We start from the raw sequence: 25,963 nt of genomic DNA, 5'->3' as shown, positions 1-25,963 counted from the left end.
ATTCATATGCAGATATGGAATCAAGTTTGAGTTCCATGAATGTTTTAAGTATTGGGTGAAAGGCCTATATCTGTAAAACATTAAATGCTTGATTTTGGGTTAGAGGCCCACAAATTGGTAAGCATTTGGTTTAAACATTTATCATTTATGAAATTATATTTCATAGTTCATTTAATCTTGGTTTATATTAAATGATAAGTCCATGTGATTCAAATCATTCAAATGGGGAGTCAAGATGGATTCTTCGACAAACACTAGAGGAAAAATCTTCATGTGCTTCCCATCAAGTGCGGCTCATTTAGTAAATTGGCAGCACTTGAGATCACTAAAAAAATAAAAAATACAATTTCACAAGTGCGGGCTCATTTTAGAAAATTCGCAGCACTTGAGTTCAAGTGCGGGGTCATGTACAAATGAGCAGCACAAAAGATTTCCTGAAAGCTAAGGTTTCATTTTGTTTCGTTTCCCGCTTTCCTCCTTCCTCCTTCCCCTTCTCGTTCTCTGTTGCTGTTCACCCACCGCCGAACACACCCAACGACTTGTCGCGCCACCGCTGGTGTCCCCCCACCGACGAACTCTTCCTCTTCCAGCCGCGTCGACGCTGTTGTTCCCCCACCGCCAAATTCAGATTTCATTTTCCCTAGTTAAACCCTAAATCCCCAAATTTGTTGTTCTTCAATCTGAAAAAATGGAAGCAGCTAAACCAGTGTGTGGAAAAGAGGCATTGGATCTTCTCAATTGCGTGGTTGATTCTTATTACGATCAGGAGAAATGCCTTCATCTTTTGCAATCTCTTCGGCAATGTGTCCTTTCCAAGGTTCTCTCTTTCTCTCTTTTGTTTTCTATTTCAGAAAATCTCAAATTTTAATTGTTCATTTGTTGAATTTAATTTTTTTTTTCAAGTAATTTTCTGCTAAAACGTGATTATTTTTGCATCATAAGATTTATGTGGTGATATTGACTAAGTTAGAACTACAATTGTGGTATCCAATTTTTGTTTCCAGCCTAAAATTTATGAAATTCAGACGTGTTTGTATATTCTGATGTGGTTTTGTACATATATGAATGCCACTCACAAAGACATGTCTCCAAAGAACAAGTACCTGTTGCCTAGGGCTAAGATGTTGAATGGTGATCTTGCTAGGATTATCAATTATGATGAGATTCAGTCTGTGGTTAGGCCTATTAAGAAGGACTATGTTAGGGCTCCATTGAAGAAGAACCCATTGAAGAATTTGAATGTGATGTTGAAGTTGAACCCATATGCTAAAACCGCTAAGAGGATGGCTATGTTGGTCGAGAAGGAGAGGGCTGCTTCCAAGGAGAGCAAGATCCAGAAGAAAAGGAAGGTTCTGTCAAAGGTATATTTCTCTATTCACCTCTTTAATTTTTGTCAATGTTATTTAGAATGAACTATATTTGATAAAGGTACTTGTTTGTGTTATTACTTATTTGTTATGATAGTATGTGATGCTTTCTTGATGATATTCTTACTGTAGGAATTTCAATGAGTTTTATTTCAATTTGTGATGAAATTGCTAGATGTTTCAATGAAATTGTTACATATTTCAATGAACTAGAGGCGTTTACTCTTTCTTTTTTTTTCAAACCCTAAATTCCACATGGGCTAAACTGGACAAATGGACTATTTGATGTTGAATTGTAACAAGTTTAAACATGGAAGGCAGCAAAACTGATTCACCTACATTATAATTCCTAAAAAAAAGCTCTGAAATCACAATATAAAGGTTTTGTTCCTTATTGAAGTATCAAGCTCACATTAACCAGCCAGGGAAAGGCTCATGTGAGCTAAGTCGATTTACAGCTTCATGAAAAGCCATGTAATGTGCCAAGCAATACATGCTCACAGTTTCATTGTTGATGATAGTCTTGCTGTAGATATTTTAACGAGTTTTACTTCAATTTGTAATGGAAATTGTTAGATATTTCAATGAATTAGAGGCGTGTACCCTAAACTTTAATGCTTGCTATTCCCTTGGTTAACACTTGTAAACTCTGTGTATGATAGTTGCCTCCTATATTTTCCGGTATGATGAGTTTGTTTGTGGTGAATTGTGCTAATGTGGAAGTATTTCCGGTTTGTTTTTGTATATTTGTCAATGGTTGAACTCAATTCTTATTTTTATGGAACTCGGTGTTGAGAAAAAAGTACCACTTTCTTAACTCAATGTGTTCCCAAATCCAATCCCGATAAGTGATAATCAGTGATCCTCAGAAATAGGGCATCAGTCTGTACTTTAAAGTCCAAACCTTCTACTGTAAGGTGATTATCCATCTCCTCTGAGAACGGTTCTTATAGGAGTGGAAAAGTCACTCTCTAACTCTATACTTTTTCAACACCTTTTAACATCAAGCATCAACTACCTTGAAGAACATTTTATAATTAATGTCACATCCATGGGCCAATCAGACATCATCTTCTATCTCATACTTATTCTCTCCTTCGTGGCCAAGAGTAAATTCTTCAGTTTCACCGTTTTCCTCAAAAGCTTTTCATCCACATTCCACCAAAGCCTCACTCTTCAGAAGCCTTATCAAACGACCCGTAAATTGCATCAAGCTTGTGGAAAGCACCCTTGGTCCAGATTACAAACCTACCCAAATGACCTCCGGGGGCAAGCTTCAACAAGTTGAGCCTATCAACATGGCAGATTTCGACACCGGGAAGGTTCCTGAATGCCTTCACAAGCTTAGCACCCTCAGTCGCGTAGACGATTGTTCCATAAGTTAACATTTACTTTTAAAAACCCATGCTGGGAAAACTTTGAGCTTCTTGGTTTAAAAGTTGATCTTTATTTCTTAGAGTATCCTATTAGATGGATGGAGCTTTGTAACTTTCAAGTTTTTTTTCCCCGTAACTACAATGTTTGGTAGCTAGTACAAAAAAGTTCAGTTCGCAATTGTTGTTCTGATCTAGTGAATTGAGTTTGTGAAATGAAAGATCAGATCAGAAGCATCAGATCAGAAGCATTCTTGTGAACTGATCTGCTTCGGATCTGATCTTTCATTTCACAAACTCTGTTGCTGCTTCTGATCTGTTCTTTCATTTCTGTTGCGAGAAGATCAAAACACTCACAACTGATATGCTGCTTCTTGTGCTGAACTATAGACTATTACATACTGATAATTTCTTGTACTGATCTGCTGTGCTGATCAGTTCACCAGATCAGAACAGCAGTTGTGAACTGATCTGCTGTGAACTGATGCTGCAGATTTGTTGTGAACTGATGTTGCAGATTTGTTGCGTGCAGATCACAAGCAGCAGCAGATCAGAACATCAGTTGTGAAACTGATCTGCTGCTGCTTCTAATCTGATGCTGCAGATCTGTTGCGAGTAGATCAGAAGCAGCAGCAATTAGATCAGAAGTTGTGAATCTGATCTGCTACTTCCAATCTGTTGTTCGAGCCAAAAGTTGTTGCGCACTGTAGTAGAGGTAAACTTTGGATTCTCACTCTACTAATATCTTTCTCGTTATTTAATTTAGTTATTTAATTTGTTCAACATATCAATTTTTAATTTATATGCAAACATGATATTGCAACTAAAAGCTCTTATTGCGGAGGTGTAGTGTGTTGAAGAAATCAAATGGAAGTAGATCAAGACCCCCTCTATGGAATCAGTGAAGGTAAATGATTTCAATTATTATACATTTTCATTAGTGGTTTATTAGCTCAAAAACTTACCTTTGTCTTACATGCATTTATTTGTGTGATTCCAAGTGTGCACAACAAACAGGAAATACGGAGTGCGGCTACTACGTGATGAAGTACATGTACGATATAGTTAAAGTTGTACGGATGTCAAGGATCTCGAAGAGGTACGATCCTTAAATAAGCCATTTTAGCCAATATTTGAAATATAATTAACTAACGAGCCTTAAATGTGCATAGGTTAACTAATATGTGCATAAATTGACCTAAATGGGTGATAATGAGTCTTTGAAACATAAAAATAAGTGTATTGAACATGAAAAAGCTTTAAAATAGTTTTTTTAGTTCATTAGTTGAAAGTTGGGGCCGAAATTAGCCATTTTAGTCAAAATGTGACCGATAATGAACTAACGAGGCTTAAATGTGCATAACTTCACCAAAATGGGTGAGAATGAGTCTTTGAAACATAAAACTAAGTGTATCAAACATGGAAAGACTTTAAAATACTCATTTAAGTTCATTAGTTGAAAGATGGGACCGAAATAAGCCATTTTAGTCAAAATGTGACCGATACTGATCGAACGAGTCTTAAATGTGCATAACTTCACCAAAATGGGTGAGAATGAGTCTTTGAAACATAAAAATAAGTGTATCAAACATGTAAAGACTTTAAAATACTTATTTAAGTTCATTAGTTGAAAGTTGGGACCGAAATTAGCCATTTTAGTCAAAATGTGACCAATAATGAACTAACGAGGCTTAAATGTGCATAACTTCACCAAAATGGGTGAGAATTAGTCTTTGAAACATAAAACTAAGTGTATTAAACATTAAAAGACTTTAAAATACTTATTTAAGTTTATTAGTTAAATGTTGGAACCAAAATTAGCCATTTTAGTCAAAACGTGACCGATAATGAACTAACGAGGCTTAAATGTGCAAAACTTCACCAAAATGGTGAGAATGAGGCTTTGAAACATATAAATAAGTGTATTAAACATGCAAAGACTTTAAAATACTCATTTAAGTTCATTAGTGGAAAGTTGGGACCGAAATTAGCCATTTTAGTAAAAATGTGTCCGATAATGATCAAACGAGTCTTAAATGTGCATAACTTCACAAAAATGGGTGAGAATGAGTCTTTGAAACTTAAAAATAAGTGTATTGAATATGGACAAGATTTAAAATACTTATTTTAGTTCATTAGTTGAAAGTTAGGGCCAAAATTAGCCATTTTAGTCAAAATGTGACCGATAATGAACTAACGAGGCTTAAATGTGCATAACTTCACCAAAATGGTGAGAATGAGTCTTTTAAACATTAAAATAAGTGTATCAAACATGGAAATACTTTAAAATACTCATTTAAGTTCATTAGTTGAAAGTTGGAACCGAAATTAGCCATTTTAGTCAAAATGTGTCCGATAATGATCAAACGAGTCTTAAATGTGCATAACTTCACCAAAATGGGTGAGAATGAGTCTTTGAAACATAACAATAAATGTATAGAGCATGGAAAAACTTTAAAATACTTATTTTAGTTCATTAGGTTAAAGTTGGGGCCGAAATTAGCCATTTTAGTCAAAATGTCACCGATAATGAACTAACGAGGCTTTAATGTGTATAACTTCACCAAAATGGGTGAGAATGAGTCTTTGAAACATAAAACTAAGTGTATAAAACATGGAAAGACTTTAAAATACTCATTTAAGTTCATTAGTTGATAATTGGGACCGAAATAAGCAATTTTAGTCAAAATATGACCGATAATGATCAAACGAGTCTTAAATGTGCATAACTTTACCAAAATGGGTGACAATGAGTCTTTGAAACATAAAAATAAGTGTATCAAACATGTAAATACTTTAAACTACTTATTTAAATTCATTAATTGAAAGTTGGGACCGAAATTAGCCATTTTAGTCAAAATGTGACCGATAATGAACTAACGAGGCTTAAATGTGCATAACTTTACCAAAATGGGTGTGAATGAGTCTTTGAAACATAAAACTAAGTGTATTAAACATGTAAAGACTTTAAAATACTCATTTAAGTTCATTAGTTGAAAGTTGGGACCGAAATTAGCCACTTTAGTCAAAATGTGGCCGATAATGAACTAACGAGGCTTAAATGTGCATAACTTCACCTAAATGGGTGAGATTGAGTCTTTGAAACATAAAAATAAGTGTATTAAACATGTAAATACTTTAAAATACTCATTTAAGTTCATTAATTGAAAGTTGGGACCGAAATTAGCCATTTTAGTCAAAATGTGACCGATAATGAACTAACGAGGCTTAAATGTGCATAACTTCACCAAAATGGGTGAGAATGAGTCTTTGAAACATAAAACTAAGTGTATTAAACATGGAAGGACTTTAAAATACTCATTTAAGTTCATTAGATGAATGTTGTGAATGAAATTAACCAATTTTATTATTATACGGTTCATTATTTCTTTGTTATGAACAAATTAAGTCTTAATTTATTGTATGATTCAATATTTATAATATAACTAAAGTGTATATGTATTTTTTGATGGTCGATCTTTTTAAGGTATTCAGTAACCCGAGGGAGCGGCCTTTCACCTTTGAGAAGATATATGAAGTTCGAGAAATGTTAGCAATCTTCATTATCAGTGATTGTCTTTGATATTTTCTTGTACTGAATCTTAAATTATGGATGCTAGTTTTTCATATGATTTTAATGTAATCGACTTTTATATTTACAATTATATAATATTTAATTTAATTATCTATATAATTGGATACCATTTATGTGACATATGGAGGTTAATCAGTGGCGTGGTCCAATTGTAATATGTAGCAGGGAAATCGGTTATACAACAAATCTAGATCAAGTGCGGCTCATTTATAGGCCAAGTGCTGCTCATTTATAAATCAAGTGCGGCTCATTTTTATGCTTGTGCTGCCCAGTTCTATTTCAAGTGCGGGCTCATTTTCAAAATTGGCAGCACCAAATATGTCAAGTGCGGGCTCATATTCTAAAATTGGCGGCATAAAATATGTCAAGTGCGGGCTCATTTTCCGAATTGGCAGCACTTGAAACATCAAGTGCTGCCAATATTTTGGCAGCACTTGAGAAACATCAAGTGCGGGCAGGCCATGTGCTGCACATGTAAAAGCCCGCACTTGAGGTTTTTTCCTCTAGTGAAAGAAACACCCATAAGTGAACTTGAATATTGAAGTCACAAAGGATCCCTAATCCAGGTCATTGAAAGGTGGACGACCAATGACTAATGAAGATTAGATTGCAAGTAGATTACTTAGTTCTGTTTCTTGAACTAGAGTGACTGGATGTCAGAATCTTTTGCATAGATACTTATTGGATCTTGTATCGGATTGACCATGAGAACACTTTAAGAGATTAAAGTCATGTCATAGGTAGTTCTCATTAATGGTGATTAGAAACCATTCCTCAGAACATGAGCGATTATGTCTGCTCGTTTGAGAATTAGTTCGCTTTGATACTAGCTAAACGTCGCACCGTAAAAGGAGGCTATAAAAGTAGTTATTGGGCGTACTATGAACCAAAGTGAGTGTTCATAGATTGCAAGAATGGATTGTCCTCCTATCTTTGATAGGATATGGTGTTGTTGTGTAACAAGGCCTCTCGGAGAGTTAGACACTGTGAAATGTATGGCCGTGCTCAAAATGGTTAAGGCTTAACCTTCTGCAAAAGTTTAACAGTTCAGCTCTGTAATCCGAGAAACACTTCTGGACCTAATAAGGATGGCTTGGATCTTACCTTATGTTCAGTAAGTAACACTAAGTGACAAAGGAATGCACACTTGTCTGAATGACAAGTGGGAGACTGAAGGAAATATGTCCTTCACCCAAGGTGCATTAATTCTAATACCAAGGTTCAGATTAGTTGCGAACAATTAATTCAGTGAGATCAAGTGATCGGAACAGCTAGCTGGAGCAATGCTTCCGATCAGTGAGTTCTAATGAATATTAAACTCACAGCTTACTCTTGACTGAACCTACAAGGTCACACCAATGACACGTAACAGATCACCGGATTAAATGAATCGGAAATTGATTTAATAGCTTTTCGGGAATTAGTTGGAAAACATATTATACGATACGACCTTGCATCGGATTCGTATATCGTATCGCGAATATTCGTAAGCTAGGCGAAACGAATAAATCGTATCGTACGACAGTGATTCGTCGTATACGAAACGATAAATAATATATCCGAAATATATTTAATCGCGGATACGAAGAGCGGCCCACGAGCCGAGTGCACGAAGCACTCAAGGCCCATGGGCGCGCCGGGCAAGCAAGCAGGCCACGACACAGCAGCAGCAGCGCTGGCCCATGGCCGAGCAGCTGCGTGCGTGTGCGCGCGGGACAAGGCCACGACACAGCAGCAGCAGCGCTGGCCCATGATCGAGCAGCTGCGTGTGTGTGCGCGCAGGCCAAGGCCACGACACAGCAGCAGCAGCGCGGCCCACGGCCCAACTCGCTGTGCTTGCTCGTGTGTTCTTGCGCGGGCTTGCTGGCCGGCCTTGCCTTATGGCTTGGTCGGTTAGTAAGGTTATGTTAATAACCTTCTAACCCCTTTTCCAACATAACACAATTTAGACACACAACCCTAGGAGAAAACAGAGAACCCTAATTCTCTCTGTGCCTCCAAAGTGTGTTCATCCGAAAAAGCAAATCTCTTGATCGATTGTCTAAGCTACGATAATCAAGACGGATCTGATCGTGTCGGTGAACCAAGTAGAGGAACGACAAGTGGAGTTCTAAGTTCGTGTTCGTTGATAATTTGTGGAAAACACGCTTCAAACGTAAGTCTGCTTAATCTGTGCTTTATACATGTTTCCTGGCTTTGGGGATTGTTTCCGCACATGTTATTATGTTTAACTGTATTCCCCAACACTTACAATTAGTTTTAGTTCTCCTATAAGAAAAGTTTTGTCAGTATAGTTTAATATTTAGACTTTGTTAAGTTTTTCCATTAATTGGATAACATGAGTATAGTCGTAAATTGTAACAGTTGCGAATTTGTTTGGTCCTTGTACAAATGATATGTTATTGGTGGTAATAAGTGATTTAAAGTGGATCTATATTTTCAGGGAAGATACATGAGCAGAAAAATATAATGATTAAAAAGACAAGACTTCATATGTTAAAGTTTTAATTATTGTCATTTGGTTCAAGCACCTTCTAACACCTACTTAATAACAACATAATTTCTAAATTTCATTACCCGACCAACATATAACCAGCCCGTTCGTCGAACGGGCCCAAAAACTAGTTGTTAACAATTCATATTCTTGCTGCTTTAAATCGATTCCAAGGCGAAGCAAGCACTACAAATTATGCATCAATTAGAGATGGATTTTGAGACGGATACAATAAACGTCTCAAACTTGAGACGGATTACTAAAATTTCGTCTCTAAATTAAAACCGAGATGGAATTGTATATGGAATTTCAAAAATTCCGTCTCAAATTTGTACTCTGTAATGGATTTGTAAAAATTCCATCTCAATTTTTTTTAAGACGCCCTTTCTATCTCGAATTTGTCTCTTTTAAGACGGATTTAGAATATATAGGGACGAAATTCTCCGTCTCTATATAATGATTATTTTGTAGTGAAGACTATGGCAATAATGTCCGATGGTTTAAATCGGAAATGACTGCTTCAAGAACTTCTTTTAGTTCAAAGTATTTGTATTTTTCTTTCCAAATGACTTAATCTAATACAGTAACTCTTTATTATTAAAAAATATTTGCTTTATCCAGTGTAAATTTTTAACAAAAGTTTTAGATGTGTAATCAACAAAATTTCAAGGCCAAATCCCATAATTCACCTTCCATCACTCCTGCAGTTATCTATCACTCACATAGTCACATCTAACAATAATATCATCTTCTATCTACCACAGACAACTAATCGATTTAGGCCACTTAAAATATTTCAAGTTTTCAACTATTTCAACAATAACGACCCGTCCCCCGGGCATCGACCGGGCCAAAAACTAGTTGAACGTTTAAAAATAACCAACACATCCATGTGTCATCTTTACACGTCTAGTCATATAAATGAACCGCACCATATTGATACATTTCTTGTACTACGTACATAAGAATGAGTAATTTCTAAAATTACACCAATTTGCAACTGAAAGGAAGCTCTGCACTAGGATAACAATCCTGGAATAGAGTCTGGATCACAATGGCTCTCTTCTGCAAGTGCTAGAGTTAGCATCTCTGTGCAAAATTGATCGTCCGTCTTTATCCATAACGCCTGCTCAGGAAATATGAAAACATTTGTGAATTTTTTTACCAAAAATAAAAGACAAGAAGTTCATATTGAAATTTTGTTGTTTTGATATTGAACAACCCAATATTATTTGAGCTCCCCAAATCTACAAGGGTCACATTAGTTTGCTGCAATCATCATCATTATCACTACCCCATTGCCTCAAAGAGGCTCCCGCAAGTTTGCCGCAATAACTTAGAAAAAAGACAACCATAGAATACACATACCTTGTGATAATTTGTAATTGCAGAATTATAATTTCCCTGCATTAATCATTGAAAAGAACAGGTTGTTAAACCAAAATGTCCATACTGTCATTTATAGGATGCCATGAGGTCCAATTCTGATGACTGGAGTTAAAAACTGAGAGAAAAGCAGCCTTATAATCATTCTCAACCGTATTCTAAGCTTACATTAAATATTTATCTTTCTTCTTCGTAAAAAAAATTAAATACCCAGAAGACGAAAAAACATGTGCAGTGTCACAGACTCACAGTAATTGTATGCTCATTCTAAGGCCAATAATTCTTGAGTATTCCTATACTGCCAATTCAAGTAGACATCTTGGGCCCGTACTTTATTTTCCTTGGTTAGCCAAGACAATTAGCTAATCTTCTTAAAATAAAAAGCTTCAGATATCACACTAAAGGAATTGGAAATTGAAGGATGTCTCAGTGCAGAATGATATAACATTCCATTGGCTTGCTCATAATGAATCCATACTAATAAAGGTGAGAAGTTGTACATACCTGCAAATGGTAAGTGTAAGCAAGACCCGCATAAGTACTTAAACTCTTGGTAGATAAAGTAAGTGCTTTCTCATAGTATTTTATAGCCTCACGATACATCCTGAAAAACAATGATTGATTTATGAAGCCATATATCTTTTCGATGATCAATTAGGAACACTACTAGGTGTGCATGATGACATAACATAGCATCAAACACAAATCAAATTGCAGTAAAACTAATAGAAATTTGAACTTGCTAAATACATGGAATTTAGACAGCACTGGGAAAACTAGCCTGCACAATGGCCTGATGAGCCCAAATGACCATCTGTTGCTTTTGTTCAACTCTTGACAACACTTACGGCCCGTTTGGTAACCGGTAATAATGATAGGAATGGAATAAATCTAAATGTTATTTGGCAAGAAAAATAACATTATAATGTCTGTGGTAATGAAACTTTATCTCAAACTTGGTGTTTTTCTTCATAAATTTGCATTCCCATCTAATACCACCCCAAAATGGTAATGGATGATAATGAAAATTATGAAGAAACAAATAGATAATTTTGGGTAAACTAGCATTACCGTGGAAAAGAATTTTGATTTTCATTACAAATTTCCATATAAATTCATTCCCATTGACAACATTTATGAACGGCTACCAAACATGCCGTTAGATGTTTGAATGTAGCGCATATACTCTCCAACCAGACAACTTTTTTCAGCTAGTGATGAGAGAAAAATGAAGATAAACTCCAAAGTGTAAATGTTTTTTGGTTAATGACTCTTTCAGCAAAGGTAAAAATCTGCATGCTTGTAGCAATTCTGCGCACAACCCTTTTTGATAAGGAATGGTAAATTTATTACCACCCAAAAACCCAGATATAGTAAAATAAATATAACTTAACCGACCTAAATACAGAAAATACAGATAATCAGCATAAAAAATCAGGAATAATCAAAGAACAATTCCAAAGCATTCTTCCCCTATCTTATTTTGCAACAAGTAGCCATGAATCATGATGTAGATAGTTTCCAAGATAATTCAGAACAAAATATCAACACTCAGTCAGTTCCCAAACTGCAAATAGTAACCGTGAATCTAGATCATAGATAAAAAATGCGGTATCGGTCACGGTCGCGGGATCGGTCGCGGAGTCTCGGTCGCGGAAATGATGCGTTTGCTGCGGACCGTGTCGCGGTTGTCGCGTAGGAATTGGAAATTTGAAATAGAAGTCCCATGTCAGCCCCACTCTACCTACCCTAGTCCCCTCCCCTAAACCGTACACATGACCTAAAATGAATTTCTTTGTCTACCTTCTCTTTTCTCTCTTGTTTTAGATTTGAAAATGGAGTTCTCTACTATATTTCAGTGGAGTTTCTCCATTTCTTTCCTTTTTCCCTTTCTTTTTGTCGAAAACATGGGGAATTCGGCTAAAAACCGAGTAGATGTGAGGTTAATAACGTTTAACGCGGACAAAATTCGTTCGAATCGGTTGAACCGGCCGAGATATCGCCGTTTTTAAAAACACCTTTGCAACTCGGGATATCTCGTATCGCCAGCCTCCAAAACCTTGTTAACTCGGGCGATACGAGTTAACTCGGGCTAGTTTTTACACCATGATCTAGATATAACAATCTAATTTGTGACTTACCCAGTGTGTTTGATCTTGAACCTAAGAGGTGTGGCTCGGGTGGGAAAATGGTTCGTTAGTTTCCTTTATACCCAGGTCAATATGGCATCGGGACAGGGAGGCGTCTGTGTTTTATCTTGAACCTAAGAGGTGTGGCTCGGGTGGGAAAATGGTTTGGCGGTTTCCTTTATACCCAAGTCAATACGGCATCGGGACTGGGATGCATCTGTGTTTTATCTTGAACCTAAGAGGTGTGGCTTGGGTGGGAAAATGGTTTGGCGGTTTCCTTTATACCCAAGTCAATATGGCATCGAGACTGGGAGGCGTCTGTGACTTGCGCTTGCCTGTAGAAATTTAATTCGCAAGTATTTTCTCTTCTTCTCATTTGCCAGGTCCAAGATTGAGAATGGCGGTCAGATCAGATTTTGAGTAACTGTTTTGAGTCCCAAACCCCTCGATTGAATAGTATGTCCGCTATACATGATGCACCTATTTTAACATTTCATGCTAGCAAATAGCAATATTTAAAATCTTCATTGACGGAGGCATCCCAATTAGTCCACGACAGGGAGATTGAGGATCCCATCTTGAATTCCGAGGTTCTGTCCTCAGTTATTAGAGGAAGAAAATACTAGGTGGTGGGTAGGGGATTCTTTGGGTAGCTTTTCTTGTAAGTCTTTTTTTTGGTTTTCTTATTTTTTTCACCAAAGTATTCCTTTTCCTTGTTGACAGATTTATTGGAAGCCTGGGGTTCCTATATGGGTGAGAGTTTGGTGTGGACCTATTGCGTTGAGAAGAGTCAACACTAATGATATTCTCCAAAGGAGCAACCAAGGATGGTTATACTGCTGGATAGGGTGTATGTTGGGTCATGGCAGTAGTGTCTTGCTCACATGTCTTCCTTCATTGTGGGACGGTGAAAAATATTTGAGAAGGCTTTTTAATGTCTACAGGGATTATCAGATTTTCCCGGGAACAGTATTGGATGACTGCAAATTCCTTTACTAGGCTCTGAAAAGGCAAAGGAGAAAAAGATGTGGAGTAATGCTTTTATGGTTTAAGGAAAGTGGTCTAGTTGTAGAATTTACAAAAGTCCCCATGTGAAAACAGGGGAAAGTAAGAGAGAATGAAATTGGATTGAGGACCCATCAGGACCGATCAACCTAACTCCGTCATCACAAGGACAGTAATGTCATTTCAAGGGGGAATTGCCACAAAGAAAGGGAATCTGGAATGACTATTTCCAAACATCCCAAAAAGGAATGTGGAACAACTAAAAATAACCGGAGGATGCAAAAAAATATGTGAAGAAAAGAATCGAGGGCTCTGATGATCATCATGATGCTTATAGGAAATGCATCAGCAAGTTAGCTGCAGAGCCAAACCTGGGAAGCTTTCCCAAAAAGTTGACTTAACAGAAAGATCAGGGATATACAAGGACCCCAACTGACCCCATATAATATTAGCAACTCTCTGTTTTGTAATGTCAAGGAGGAAGTTCCTATAAAGACAGCTGAGCTTGAAATCGGAAACCCCCAATTATAGCAAAAAGAATTCATGGTTGTCTCCAATGTCAAACACCTTGGTGATCCTAGCAGCCTACCTCAGTGGACACAATTGCAACTCTTCTACAAAGCAAATGAGTGTGCATAAAGGAACAAATGCTGAAGCTGGGTCACTGATGTTCTGGGATGCATTTCCTCACACCTTTTTAGAGGAAAGACTGTGAGAAACGACACATTGGGTCAAGCCGCAGGCTGTCAACTGGCTGCGTTAGGTATGAGTCAAGATAGTAACATTAGCTTTTTGATAAAGATCACATCAAATCTACCAACATCAAGTCTACCGACAGCCACAACGAGACAACAAGAGTACGGGACAAATTAAGGTAAGCTAGGATAGGTATACAAATATGTAAAAACCCATAAATTTCAATTTTTGTATTAGTTATCCATCGGAACAATCAAATCCATTGACATTATCCAAGTCAATGTAGCAACCTTAAGAAGTCCACAAAATTTATTCAGGCGCTGCCTAGAAAATAAAAAATGAGAAGAATCCTACACCTGAAACTTTTGACCCAGAATACTTAAATTTGACAATTTTACCCCACCAGCTGGGTGCGAGGCACAGAGCTTGGCTAAAAGAATATTGCAATTCAGTAAATCAAGGGGGTCAATGCTAGGGGTGTTTTGCCAACAATACATAAATTATACTCCCTCCGTCCCAGATTAGTTGTTACACTTTCCTTTTTCTTCCGTCCCAGATTAGTCGTTACACTTCTAAATTAGGAATGACCGCACAATTATTATATTGTCTCTCTCTTCCTACTAAATTTTTTTTGTCCCCACACCCTCTCTCATTCAATTAAAAAATACTCCACTAACTCCTATCACATCTACTTTTTCAATAAAATAACAATTGATAATCAAACAACAACTTATCACCTAAAACTTTGTGCAAAGATAAATGTAACAACTAATTTTGGACGGAGGGAGTAGTCAACAAATAGGAAATCTTTGAATAACTCCTGAGAAGTTTGCTTCTCCTACGACCAAAATTACCCTGTGAAAATTGTCGGATGCTGCAATGGCATAAAATGCAGTAAGTTTAAGTTATTTTAACGGATTGCAAGGAGTACTCACCTCCTTTATTTGTCACTTAATGCCCTTTAAACAAGCATAAAGGTTACGGCAACAAACACCTTGGACTATGCCGGTAACAAGGAATAAAAAAGCTAACATTCTTGTTCTGAAGATATAAGGAATGATCCAGACCAACAGAAAAAAATACAGGACAAATGGGCATAAATAAGTAGATGAATTGACATCAACAAAAAGTAAAGTAGAAAAAGACCAAATTTCCCAAGAATATTCACAAACATTGAGACTCATCCTTGCATCACAAGTAAAAGGATTTCAAGAAGGAACATACTTTAATTTCCTATATGCATGCGCAAGATTGACAATAGTGGGTTCCCAGGTTGCGTTCATAGATGTTGGGATACTTGCCAATGTTTTCTCAAACCACCGAACTGCTTTCTTGTACCTGAAATCACATGGAGACAGCAATTAAAGAATTGGCTATTATCAATCATTATTTCTTCACCACCCCAATCACGTCAATAGGCATCGTCACATGTTGCGCGTGCTTTAAACGAATCACATACAGACATTTTCACATCAGCAATGGAAGCATTAAAACCATCAACGATGATATGGGAGCATACCCATGAACAAACTTGGAACTTATGCTCAAAGTCAAGAATACGGATGTCCAATCCTTAGTATGAAGAAAAACCAGATACTGTCATAGAGGGACTTGATTCAAGATATAAGGGAACTGAGTTCAAACATACTGAACAGTACTACAGGATTATTATTTATTACTCACTCCATCCCAATTTAATCGTTGCAATTTCCAATTTCGTCCGTCCCAATTTAATTGCCATGCTTCCTTTTATGGCATGGACCCGCTAATATTTTATTACTTTTCTCTTCCCACTACCAAAAATTACAGCCCTACATCCTCTCACATTCTATTAAAAAAATTGTCCCTCTATCTCCCATCTTATCTACTTTCCTATTAAACTATACTTCCTCCCGTTTTTTTACTTGCACCATTTAAGTTGGGCACAAATATTAAGAAAAATTGTAAATATGATAACAAACAAAAGAGATGGAAAAGGTTAGGTAGCAATGGTAAATGTGAAACGTGAGTAAGGGTAAAGTGGATATTTAGTGTGTGAACACACTAAAAAGCATGTGAAAACATACCATAAAAGGAAATAATGCAAGTAATATGCAACTTCAATAAAAGGAAAATGGTGCAACTGTCAAGTAAAAAAAATGGAGGAAGTAATAGATAAGCTTATAATAACTTATCACATAAAACTCCGGGAAAAGTCTATTGTGACGTTTAAATTTGGACGAAGGTAGTAATAATATACTGTTGTATTCATTTTCCAACTTCATTCTAACTTTGTTTCATAAAGAAAGAAAAACAAATATTTCCATGTTATAACATGTTACAAAATAGCAGTCCTTATTTAAATACATCAGGAACACTAGACTTTACATACACATACACAAACAAAAGGAAAAAAAAAGGCGAAGGTAACAACAATAGCAAGAAAATAAAATAAAAATCTCTACCCCTCCCTACCCCCCTTCATCAAGAAATAACATTAGATTCTGCGTATTTCTGCCAATTGCCACCTGAAGTCAACTGGCCAACAAGCATGCTATCTTACAATTTGGATGGCCACATCAAGGAGAATGAACACTCTAATTAATTGTTTAGGGTCAGTTAATAATCCAAACCATAGATCTCAACTCCGACATCTAGTATTGCAACTAGATGCTCGAGTCAACACATGATACAGCCAAGTAGAAGTATCGAAGCCTGACTGAGCCATGGTTCACTTAGAATTCAACAGCACAAGAAGGGAAATGGTTTCATGGTGAAAATATTTGGGGGGTCCGGCTTGGCACCTTTGGTTTTGGAAGTTCAGGCATGTTTTAGGATTTTCCTTTGCTAGTATTGCTACAATTATAGTAGTTTCCGACTTCCTTTTCAGCAGGAATAAAGTCTGATTTGAATAATGTTAGTATACTCTTATGTTATTCCAGTTTCCTTATCTTGTTATGGCCACCAAATTTTCGTTAGGACTCATGACTGGCTTTTATGTACTAATTTTTTTCTGATTACATTAGTACTATATAAGAACCTAATAGTAACGAGACATTTCAATTGTCAAGTTAATGAATTTCACCCCTTACGAGCTCAATCAGGAGATAGCTCTTTCTAGTCATTCACTTTGTAGATGATTCGCCTTCAAACAAAATTGGTGCCTTAGGTCTTCATGACTTACATCTTTAGAATTAAGTGATGGGCCATACTATCAAACTATTATTTGTTGTCCATTAATTATTTCCAAACATCCATCTTTCACAAACTTTTCCCTCAGCTGGCTCCTTAAGTAAGTATTGCAGTTCATATGTATCATAAACAAATCAGAAGCATAACTGCATAACGGTAACATGTTGCCTATTTGTACATGATCAAGACTGACAATAACCAACGGCAACAAAGAGGAAGGAAAGTTCTGCACTAAGGAAGGCTATTGCACATATATGACCTTCACCATAATGAAGCTTTCTCAATCCCTAAATCACGATATTGAATTCTATATGGCATTGGTTTAAAGGTAACTGTTAAAAGCAATAATGAAAGTGGAGGGAGCTAAACTACGCTGTAAGACAACTAATTTAGACCAACTAATACCAACCAACTAAAAAGAGATATCAAAGAAAATACTGTTCCTGTATGCCTATATAATTAATGGACCTTACCAGTACTACAATATCCTAATCATTATGATGCACCTTTATTAGACAAGAGCAAAATCTACTTGCCTAATTAGAGTGATCAAATAAATTCGGAGACAGCTCAACCACCGTTCACTATACAAGTCTCAGTATTTACGAATCAGCAAGTAGACAGCTGATCTAATAATTACTACATTTCACACTGTAATTTAACAACAATAAATGTCCGAAAGAAAAGGGAAGTACCAAAACATGACACTTGTAAAGGGTAGGGGTGAGCAAAAAGATAAGGTACTGGAACCTGCGGTTCTGGAACCTGTACGAGTAACTAAATTGGGAACCTGTTGCAACAGGTTCCGGTTTTCAATTTTTCGGAACTATACATCTAGTATGGAGTACCCAAAATAAGGAAACGGGCCATATAAAAAATGTTTCATACGGCAAAATATAAAATAATCCAAGCTAATTTTTGGAAAATAAAAATAGAGAATCACTATTTGAACCCAAACAATAAAACAATCAAAGCTCAAACCATAAAGTAGATTTTTTCAACAAATTAGCAACAATTTATTTAAATTTATAAAATGACAGGTACCCTAAACCGAAACCTATTGCAATAGGTTTCGATTCCGGTTCTCATTTTCAGGAACCTACTGCATCAGGTTCCGGTTCCGGTTCCTGTTCTCATTTTCAGGAACCTAATGCATCAGGTTCCGGTTCCCATTTTAAGCAGGGACAGGTTCCGGTTCCCGAAATTTTGATAGGGTACCTGTTGTGTTCATCCCTAGTAAAGGGGGGTATAACTTACTGGGAAATGATTTTGGGACACCAAAAATTGATTTTGTCACACCATTGTGAGACACATTTTTCCGTGCCTTATTCACAAGGTGGTGTGCCAAAATTAATTTTTGGTGAGCCAAATACTAACTTACTCCTTCATGTGATATGAAACAACGCCCAATTCGTTATAGACAAGAGGATCTGAAGAGCAAATTGTTTTGGCCTGCAAGAAAAACTGTAAGAAACTCAAATCAGTTTTAGATCTGTGGATTACAAAGAAAAAAACAATCCATGCAAATTTTTATAAACAAAAAGGACAACTGTCAAACAGAGCTGACAAAAAACAGCGGAATAAGAGTGCATCATTCAACAATAAAACGGGCACGGAAGAAAACATCTAACAAATTATACATATTCATTAGGAAGAAGTGGACTTTTCGGAACAGAAACTCCCTTGATAAAGGAAGAAGAAAGAAGATATCCTAACCAGATCCCTTCATTACCAGAACTTTATATAACTTGTAGAGTTCAAAATTCAAGCTAAATATGCAACATTGATCTAAGGAAACATACACAATCAGAAACTAAGTCCCGACCATGATCCATATAACACGTTACATCAAGTAAGGAGCATAGAACAATTAGGGGATGTTTGGTTCACGGATTCTAGGTATGAGGTATGGGTTTAGAATGTCTAAACCCATACCATGTGTTTGGTTGAAAATATTAAGAGTTTTAAACCCATACCCCAAACCCCCAAGGTATGGGGTTTAGAAACCTAGGGGGGGAGGCGGGTTTGGCTCATACCTTTACTCCAGGTATAAAATAAGAGGAAAAAAGTTCATCTCTAAATTGAACGAAAAATATGGTATTAAGAATCAAGTTCCAGACCCATACCACCTTGATATCATTCTTGATTCCGACCCCATCTCCTTAGCTCACACGGACCCCCTTGTCAGAGTATCAATATTCTAAATGAAGGAATAAAAAGCATTTATGCTTTAAAAAAAACATCAAAGCTTCCAGGTTTAAGGAACTACGAGCGGAAATTATTGAAGATTTTCACAAAGAAGATGTAAAACGAATAATTCGCACCCTACAAAATCAATTTAGAAATGATAGACAATTTTTTTAATAGAGTGTTCCTGTATCATCCAAAAAGTAATTGAACACAAATTAAAATTGAATCAACGCATTCATTTGTCTTTCTCCTTCTAATGCAAACTGGTTGGCAATACAGTTGGATTCTATTCTGATCTAAAGATTATTTGTGGGCTAATTCCTAATAGCGCACAATCTTTCTCACTTTCTGAGCTTCCTTTTTTGGTATATGACAACATGCTAATCAGAACCTTTCTACACGAGCTGGAGATTCTTTATAGAATAAAAGGCCTTCGGAATAATTTGCATACTGATGTGTACTATTCAGTGGTGGCAGTAAATATATGGTGGTCAGTAAGAGCTAAGAATTACTTACGCTCCATATTAGTCACAACATTTTGACTTCTACAATATCTCGTGTATTACTTTGATAATTGATTTCGTTGTACAAATTATGAAAAGTTAATCTGTTGATCTTGAAAGTACACATTTAGACGAATCTAACAAGAATATAACACATTGTGTATTGTTGGAATTCTCTTTGCTTAGAAAACACTTGAATGCTTGAAATAAAAAAGGTGATATAGCAGAATTGAACCATAGAAACAAATTGAGCAAGCCGAATGCCAACACTTGAACCACTCTCTTGAATAAAACAGTTAGATAGCAGAATTAATGACTTTCTAAGCAAACAACTGTTTAAAAAGATGTGCCTCACAAGGAGACATGCCGACATGGGGTCATGACCCTTTTTATGAGGTGCACCTTAGCAAGCAGAACTAATGACTTCCTAAGAAAAGTTAACAAACAAATTTTAACCAAAGAGAAGCACAGCTAAGACCCAAAGATAAACAAGGGGACAACATTACTGACCCAGATAATGTTACGTATTTTAATACAGTTGGTTATAAATCTTTCCCTTATTCTCACCCAGCGTTACCTGGTTCGCGCCAAACCCCCAGCGAACCGCGAACCGATTCACCCGTACCGATTCGCGGTTCGCCGGCGATCCAATTCGCGATGTTTCGCGAACCAAACCAAAACCCTAGTTTTAACGATTGAAGGTCCGGGAAGGAGATGGAAGATATAATATGTTGGGCCTTTTGTTTAAGAAGGACATACGCGTTGATTGCAACCGTCAATTGATGTTTTTCTTGTTCTTTCATCTTGCTGAATCTAAAAACACCATGGCTGCAAGTTGCGACCTGCTCCATGGTGAAGGTGAAGATGATGGGTTGTTTTTATTTTTTTTTACTTTGTCATGTACTTTTTGTTTTGTTTGTTTTATTTTTTACTTTAAGTCTGCACTATTTGCTGCTTGCTGCTGCACATGGGTGTGTTATATTTTTGTTTTTAATTTTTACTTTGTTTTGTACTTTTTGTTTTATTTGTTTTATTATTTACTTTTTGTCTGCACTATTGCTGCATTGATCATGGTTTATAATATTTGATCTTTGTCTTCACTTTTTGAATTAATGTGCATAAGATGATCTGACAGTTCATCATGCTTTTATTACTAAAATTCTCAAAATCGTACTCCGCATTTTATAGTTTAGGCCTCAATTCGAATGACGATGTCATATTAACAATGACACTTTTTTTAATACACAAAATAATTCCAAACCCTTCTCACGAACCAAAAATCAGCCACCTGCGAACCGCGAACCCAAACCCGTAACGAAGCGAACCACGAATAAGGTAACTCTGCTCTCACCTATAATGTTGCTTTATCTTAAGCCAAACTTATGTAACTGGAGTTTAGTTCTCCCAACAACTTCCCTCAAGATTATCATGAAAAACACTGGTAATAATTTTACAACAAGAGACATAAAACTAAAACACTAACCCGTAACATAAGACAAGAGTACTAATGCACCGCCTGAAATCAAATCAAAAACTAATTCTAATGCCTATATATATGGTGGCTAACCTGCTCCGCGAGTTTGAAGCTGTGTGTTCGCATATATTCCATGCCAATGTACAAGGTTGGTAAATGACACCTGGAAGAAGAGAAGATCAGGAACCTGTAAAAGGGTAACTTATAGTGATAAAATGACTTCAAAGCATCTAACATAACCAAAGATAAATATGCTAGTTTTATAGTTCCAAAGATATATCACTGACATGATGGGAAACGGATTACATTCTACATCTAAAGTAAGAGTAACAAAGGCGGTTGATTACGTGTAAAGGAAAGTACAAAGCCCTAAAGTCTTTGTATAAGAGGCGAGGCCAGCTAAGGCATTAAGAAATCATAAGAACCACACTAACTAGTTGGGAGTACATTATAACCATCCTATGCAATGGGTGAATGACATCCTTTGGTGACAAAACTGAATAACATTGTCACCGTTCAAATCAAACTAAATTAAAATCTACATGGGTATGCAATGTTCTTGCAAAACTCAACCTGAAACAGAGAGATAACACGGCCAAATAGAAGAGAAAGGCGGAAGCTTTTAATTGATGAACTTAAGGTACGGTTACACAACTAAGTAGCTTGAAGCTACAAATCTCCAAGGCTGTAACTTTAGGTTACAAATCTCCTACACTCCACAAATTACACAACCCTTTTCTCTTTCCTCTCAACTGCTATTTATGCACTCTTGCTTTCTGTCTAGTACAAAGCTCTAATTAATGATGTCTTGCACTTCCTTGTCTTCTTGCTGGCCAACGGCTCATCTCACAGATCCCCTGCTATTCGGGAGTTACTGTTGTTGTGGGTGGGTGCTTCTGCTTGTTTTGCGGCTCCTGTAAACCAGAACTGCAGAACGGGTGTGTCAGAGGTAGGGTGGTGGTCCATTACAACACCCCACCCACAACGAATCACCATGTCCTCAAGGTGGAAGTCCGTGAAGCGTTTTGCAACAAGGAACTTCCTCCCCGGTGGCTTCCTAGAAAGGCAGCCCCTTCCACTTAATCAATATTGCAGTCACCACGTTCAACAACTCTTGATCACCAATTGTATAGGAATAATGGGGGATGCTATCTGATCACCAATTTCCCTTTTCAGTTGGGACATGGATATGTAAAATACAGGATGTATCTTGTGAGTAGATGGTAATTTCAATTTGTAAGCTACCTCACCTGTTCTTTGGATTACCTTGTAAGGTTCATAAAAACAAGCACTAGTTTCTCAAAGGTTCTCTTAGCCAAAGAACGTTGGCGGTATGGTTTTAACTTTAAATATACCTTGTTGCATACTTCAAAGCTCGCTTCCCTCCTCTTGTTACCTGCCTTTAACTTCATAATCTGTTGGGATCGGAATAAATTTACCTTGAGCTGATCCAAAATTCCGTCGGCTTCTGTAACAATTCATCTAAGTTGTCCACATTCGTGTGACTCGAACCCATGTGTAGTAACTTAGGAGGGTCTCTTCCATACCCAACCTTGAAAGGAGTCATAGCCTTGAGGGATATTTTTGAACGGGCGAGAGATGGGTCTCCTCTGAATGTCACGGTGACTCCCTCCTATTGATATTTCATCAATTGCGTTTTCCAGTTCGTCATCACGGGACCCAATTTCTCCAACCACTGTATACCAAGGATCACATCCGAATTCCCGAACTCTAAAGGCAGAAAGTGTTCCTGTATTTCAATCTCCTCATTCAATTTCAATTTCACCCCCTTGCACACCCCTTCTCCCCTCATTGCCTACCCACTGCCAAAGGAGACACCAAACCCCACACACTCTGTTATCGGAACCTTAAGTTCCTTTAGTGTTCGGAGGGATATGAAGTTATGTGTGGCTCCCGGATCGATCATGACTATCACTTCCCCTTCCCCAAATTACCCACCAATTTGAGCGTTTTTGAATTGGTGAAGCCAACAATGCAATTGATTGAAACATTGGGACTTACCTCATTCTCTGGTACTTCTAGCGCATAAAGTTCGCGGCCCTCTTCTTCCTTTTCACTCGCTTCTTCTTCCACTAGTAAAACACTAAGTTCCTTTTTCTTGCACCTCAACGTTCGTCACATCGGAAGCATAGACCACGAGCCTTTCTATCCTGCAATTCTCGCTAGGTAAGGCGCTTCACTTCGTCGGAAACTTGTGTCTGTGATGATGAAGATCGCGGGGGGACCGCTGGCCGTTGAGCGATAAAAGTCTTGATTGGGCTCCAGTAATGCTTGTGTTGGGTGATTATTAGTAACTGGGCTACTGCTAAAATATGAGAATTGTCCATGTTTAACCCAATCCCACTTCTTCATACACGGTTTCGTTCCTCCACCCGAGCGGCAAGATCCATGGTTTCATCTAAAGTATACGGATTCAAGACCCGAATTTCAGCCTTTATCTCTTCCTTGAGCCCGTTAACAAATTTCCCCATCATGACACTTTCTGGTACATTATCAAGCGGTAAGACATGTTCTATGAAGTGTCGTTGATAGTCTTCCGCGGTGGTGGTCTGGCGGTGGCCAACCACTGTTCGTGCAAGGAACCGACATTAGTGGGGCGGTATTTAGCTAGAACTCTCGCCTTCATCTCTGCCAAAGATCTTATAGGATTTCGGCGTGACTCGAAGGTGTACCAACAAAGAGCGTCGTCTTCCATGGATACGACCGCAACATCCATTTTCTCATTCTCAGACAGGCGATAACTCAAAGTACTTCTCTCCTCGAAGTATCCACCCATCCAGATCTATACCCTCGAACAACGGCATCTCCAATTTTCTGTTCTTCAAGTGCCCCCCGCGATGTTTGCCATCTCTTCGTCCTCTCTCAAATACTATGTCTTCCTTAGAATTGCCATACCTTCCGTTGTGGTTGTTGGAACGTTCCTCTTCATCATCACTCAAAATCTGTTGTGACATGGCAGGGGTTTTCTTGGTCGCAATTAACAAATTTATTTTCTGGAATTTATCTTAGTTCCTTTTCATCATTGCCATGTGTGTGTTCTGTTCTCTCCCCTCCAAGCGTGTGGTGGCTGCCTCCACAGCTTCTTGGTTTTTCTAGGTATCTTTTGCACTCTTGGCCACAAAGTTTTCAGCCAAAGTCTATTGAAAAGACGCCATCCCCACAGCAAGGAGTTGTTGAACGGTGTCCTCCAAACCTTGAATCTTTGTGAATTCGAGTTCACCATTGTTGTTGTTCTTCCCTGGGAAAGTAGTTGCTCTATACCAAGTGCAATGTACTTGCAAAACTCAACCTGAAACAGAGAGATAACACAGCAAAATAGAAGATAATGGTGGAAGCTTTTAATTGATGAACTTAAGGTACGGTTACCCAACTAAGTAGCTAGAGGCTACAAATCTCCAAGGCCGTAACTTTAGGTTACAAATCTCTTATACTCCACAAATTACACAACCCTTCTCTCTTTCCTCTCTACTGCTATTTATGCACTCTTGCTTTCTGTCTAGTACAAAGCTCTAATTAATGTTAACGACTCATCTCACCAACCCCTTGCTATTCTTGAGTTGATGTTGTTGTGGGTGGGTGCTTCTGCTTGTTTTGCGCCTCCTATAAACCAGAACTGCAGAACTGATAATGTGGAGAGTAGTTTAGGAAATAGCTTTATAAGTCAGTGGGGGTATCTGGGGAATAAGTTAGGGGGTAGTTAGGGAAGTAAAACTATATATATAGAGGTTATTTGACAGGGAATGCCGGAATGACATGTTGAATGTTGTGGAGTAATTTGGTTGAGCTTTTAAAATCTCATCGGGAGAGAAATCAAGCCTCTCGAATGCTTGAATATCGATAACTTCTTGTACTTTCAGTTTATTAATCAAATCTCCATCAATCTCTTGCCTTTTGGTCTGTTATCTATGTTAATTCATAGCAAATGGTATCAGAGCAGTACAATCCCGGGAGATTAAGTTGTTTTGATTTCGTGATGATCGAGAGTGGAAATTTGAGATACGAGTCTAGCAGTTTTAATGGTGGTCTGTCTCGAGGAATATTTGAGCAAGGTGGCGCCAGAGGCTGTGGTTCTAGTGGTGGGCCACGTAGGTTCGCTAGCGAAGTTTTCAGGTGCGGTTGCGCTGGAGGTGGACGATCTGTAGACTATGTTGGTTCTTGTAGTGACTTACCAGTGATTAAGTGATTCAAACAGGCCTAAGGGTGGAACCACTGCTTGTGGTGGCCTGAATAGGGATGGAGAAGGACTCGCGAAGGGTGGATCATCGGCAAGTGGATCGAGGGGTGGACCTGGGTATTCATCAAGTGCAGTTACCGGCAATAGTTCAACCTTCGTCGTCGGCAAAGAAATTGTTGGTGAAGTAAGGTGGCACTCATGGTGGGCCACTCCACATATTTTTCCAGAAGTGGGCAAGGGATTGTTAGGTCACCTGACGACAATTGCTAGGTTATTTGGAGGAGATGACCTGGATACCCACCCAACTATGCTTAGAGGAGTAAAGCAAAGTTTTGGGTTGACGTATCTAAAAGTCTTTAAATGGGGATAGCTCCTTTTTTGGGCT

General features: G+C 37.6%; 1 protein-coding gene and 1 long non-coding RNA gene across 5 annotated transcripts in view; one reads left to right on the top strand and one right to left on the bottom strand.

Annotated features, from left to right (window-relative positions):
* The first annotated feature begins 2,324 nt into the window (after positions 1–2,324).
* Positions 2,325–6,425, top strand: LOC130459857 (uncharacterized). Its single transcript, XR_008919560.1, has 4 exons — positions 2,325–3,455; positions 3,591–3,647; positions 3,742–3,839; positions 6,228–6,425. It is a non-coding gene; the product is annotated as an uncharacterized lncRNA (long non-coding RNA).
* A 3,180-nt stretch (positions 6,426–9,605) lies between these two features.
* The window catches only part of LOC110797112 (anaphase-promoting complex subunit 6), a 37,803-nt gene continuing 21,445 nt past the window's right edge, over positions 9,606–25,963 (bottom strand). For 3 of the 4 annotated variants that reach the window (XM_022002204.2, XM_056843609.1, XM_022002206.2), the window contains 6 exons: positions 21,477–21,570; positions 18,598–18,680; positions 15,270–15,383; positions 10,720–10,819; positions 10,198–10,233; positions 9,606–9,955 (listed from right to left, as the gene is read on the bottom strand). In XM_022002204.2, coding sequence (XP_021857896.1) covers positions 9,848–9,955; positions 10,198–10,233; positions 10,720–10,819; positions 15,270–15,383; positions 18,598–18,680; positions 21,477–21,570 — 535 coding nt within the window. In that variant the 3' untranslated portion in view covers positions 9,606–9,847. The remainder of the gene's footprint in view (positions 9,956–10,197; positions 10,234–10,719; positions 10,820–15,269; positions 15,384–18,597; positions 18,681–21,476; positions 21,571–25,963) is intronic. The other variant, XM_022002205.2, reaches the window with a different exon arrangement.

The sequence above is a fragment of the Spinacia oleracea genome, chromosome 4 (genome assembly GCF_020520425.1).
Source record: "Spinacia oleracea cultivar Varoflay chromosome 4, BTI_SOV_V1, whole genome shotgun sequence".
Taxonomy (NCBI): Eukaryota; Viridiplantae; Streptophyta; class Magnoliopsida; order Caryophyllales; family Amaranthaceae; genus Spinacia; species Spinacia oleracea.
The sequence above is the reverse complement of the archived record's forward strand: the minus strand, read 5'-3'. Positions and strand labels throughout refer to the sequence as shown.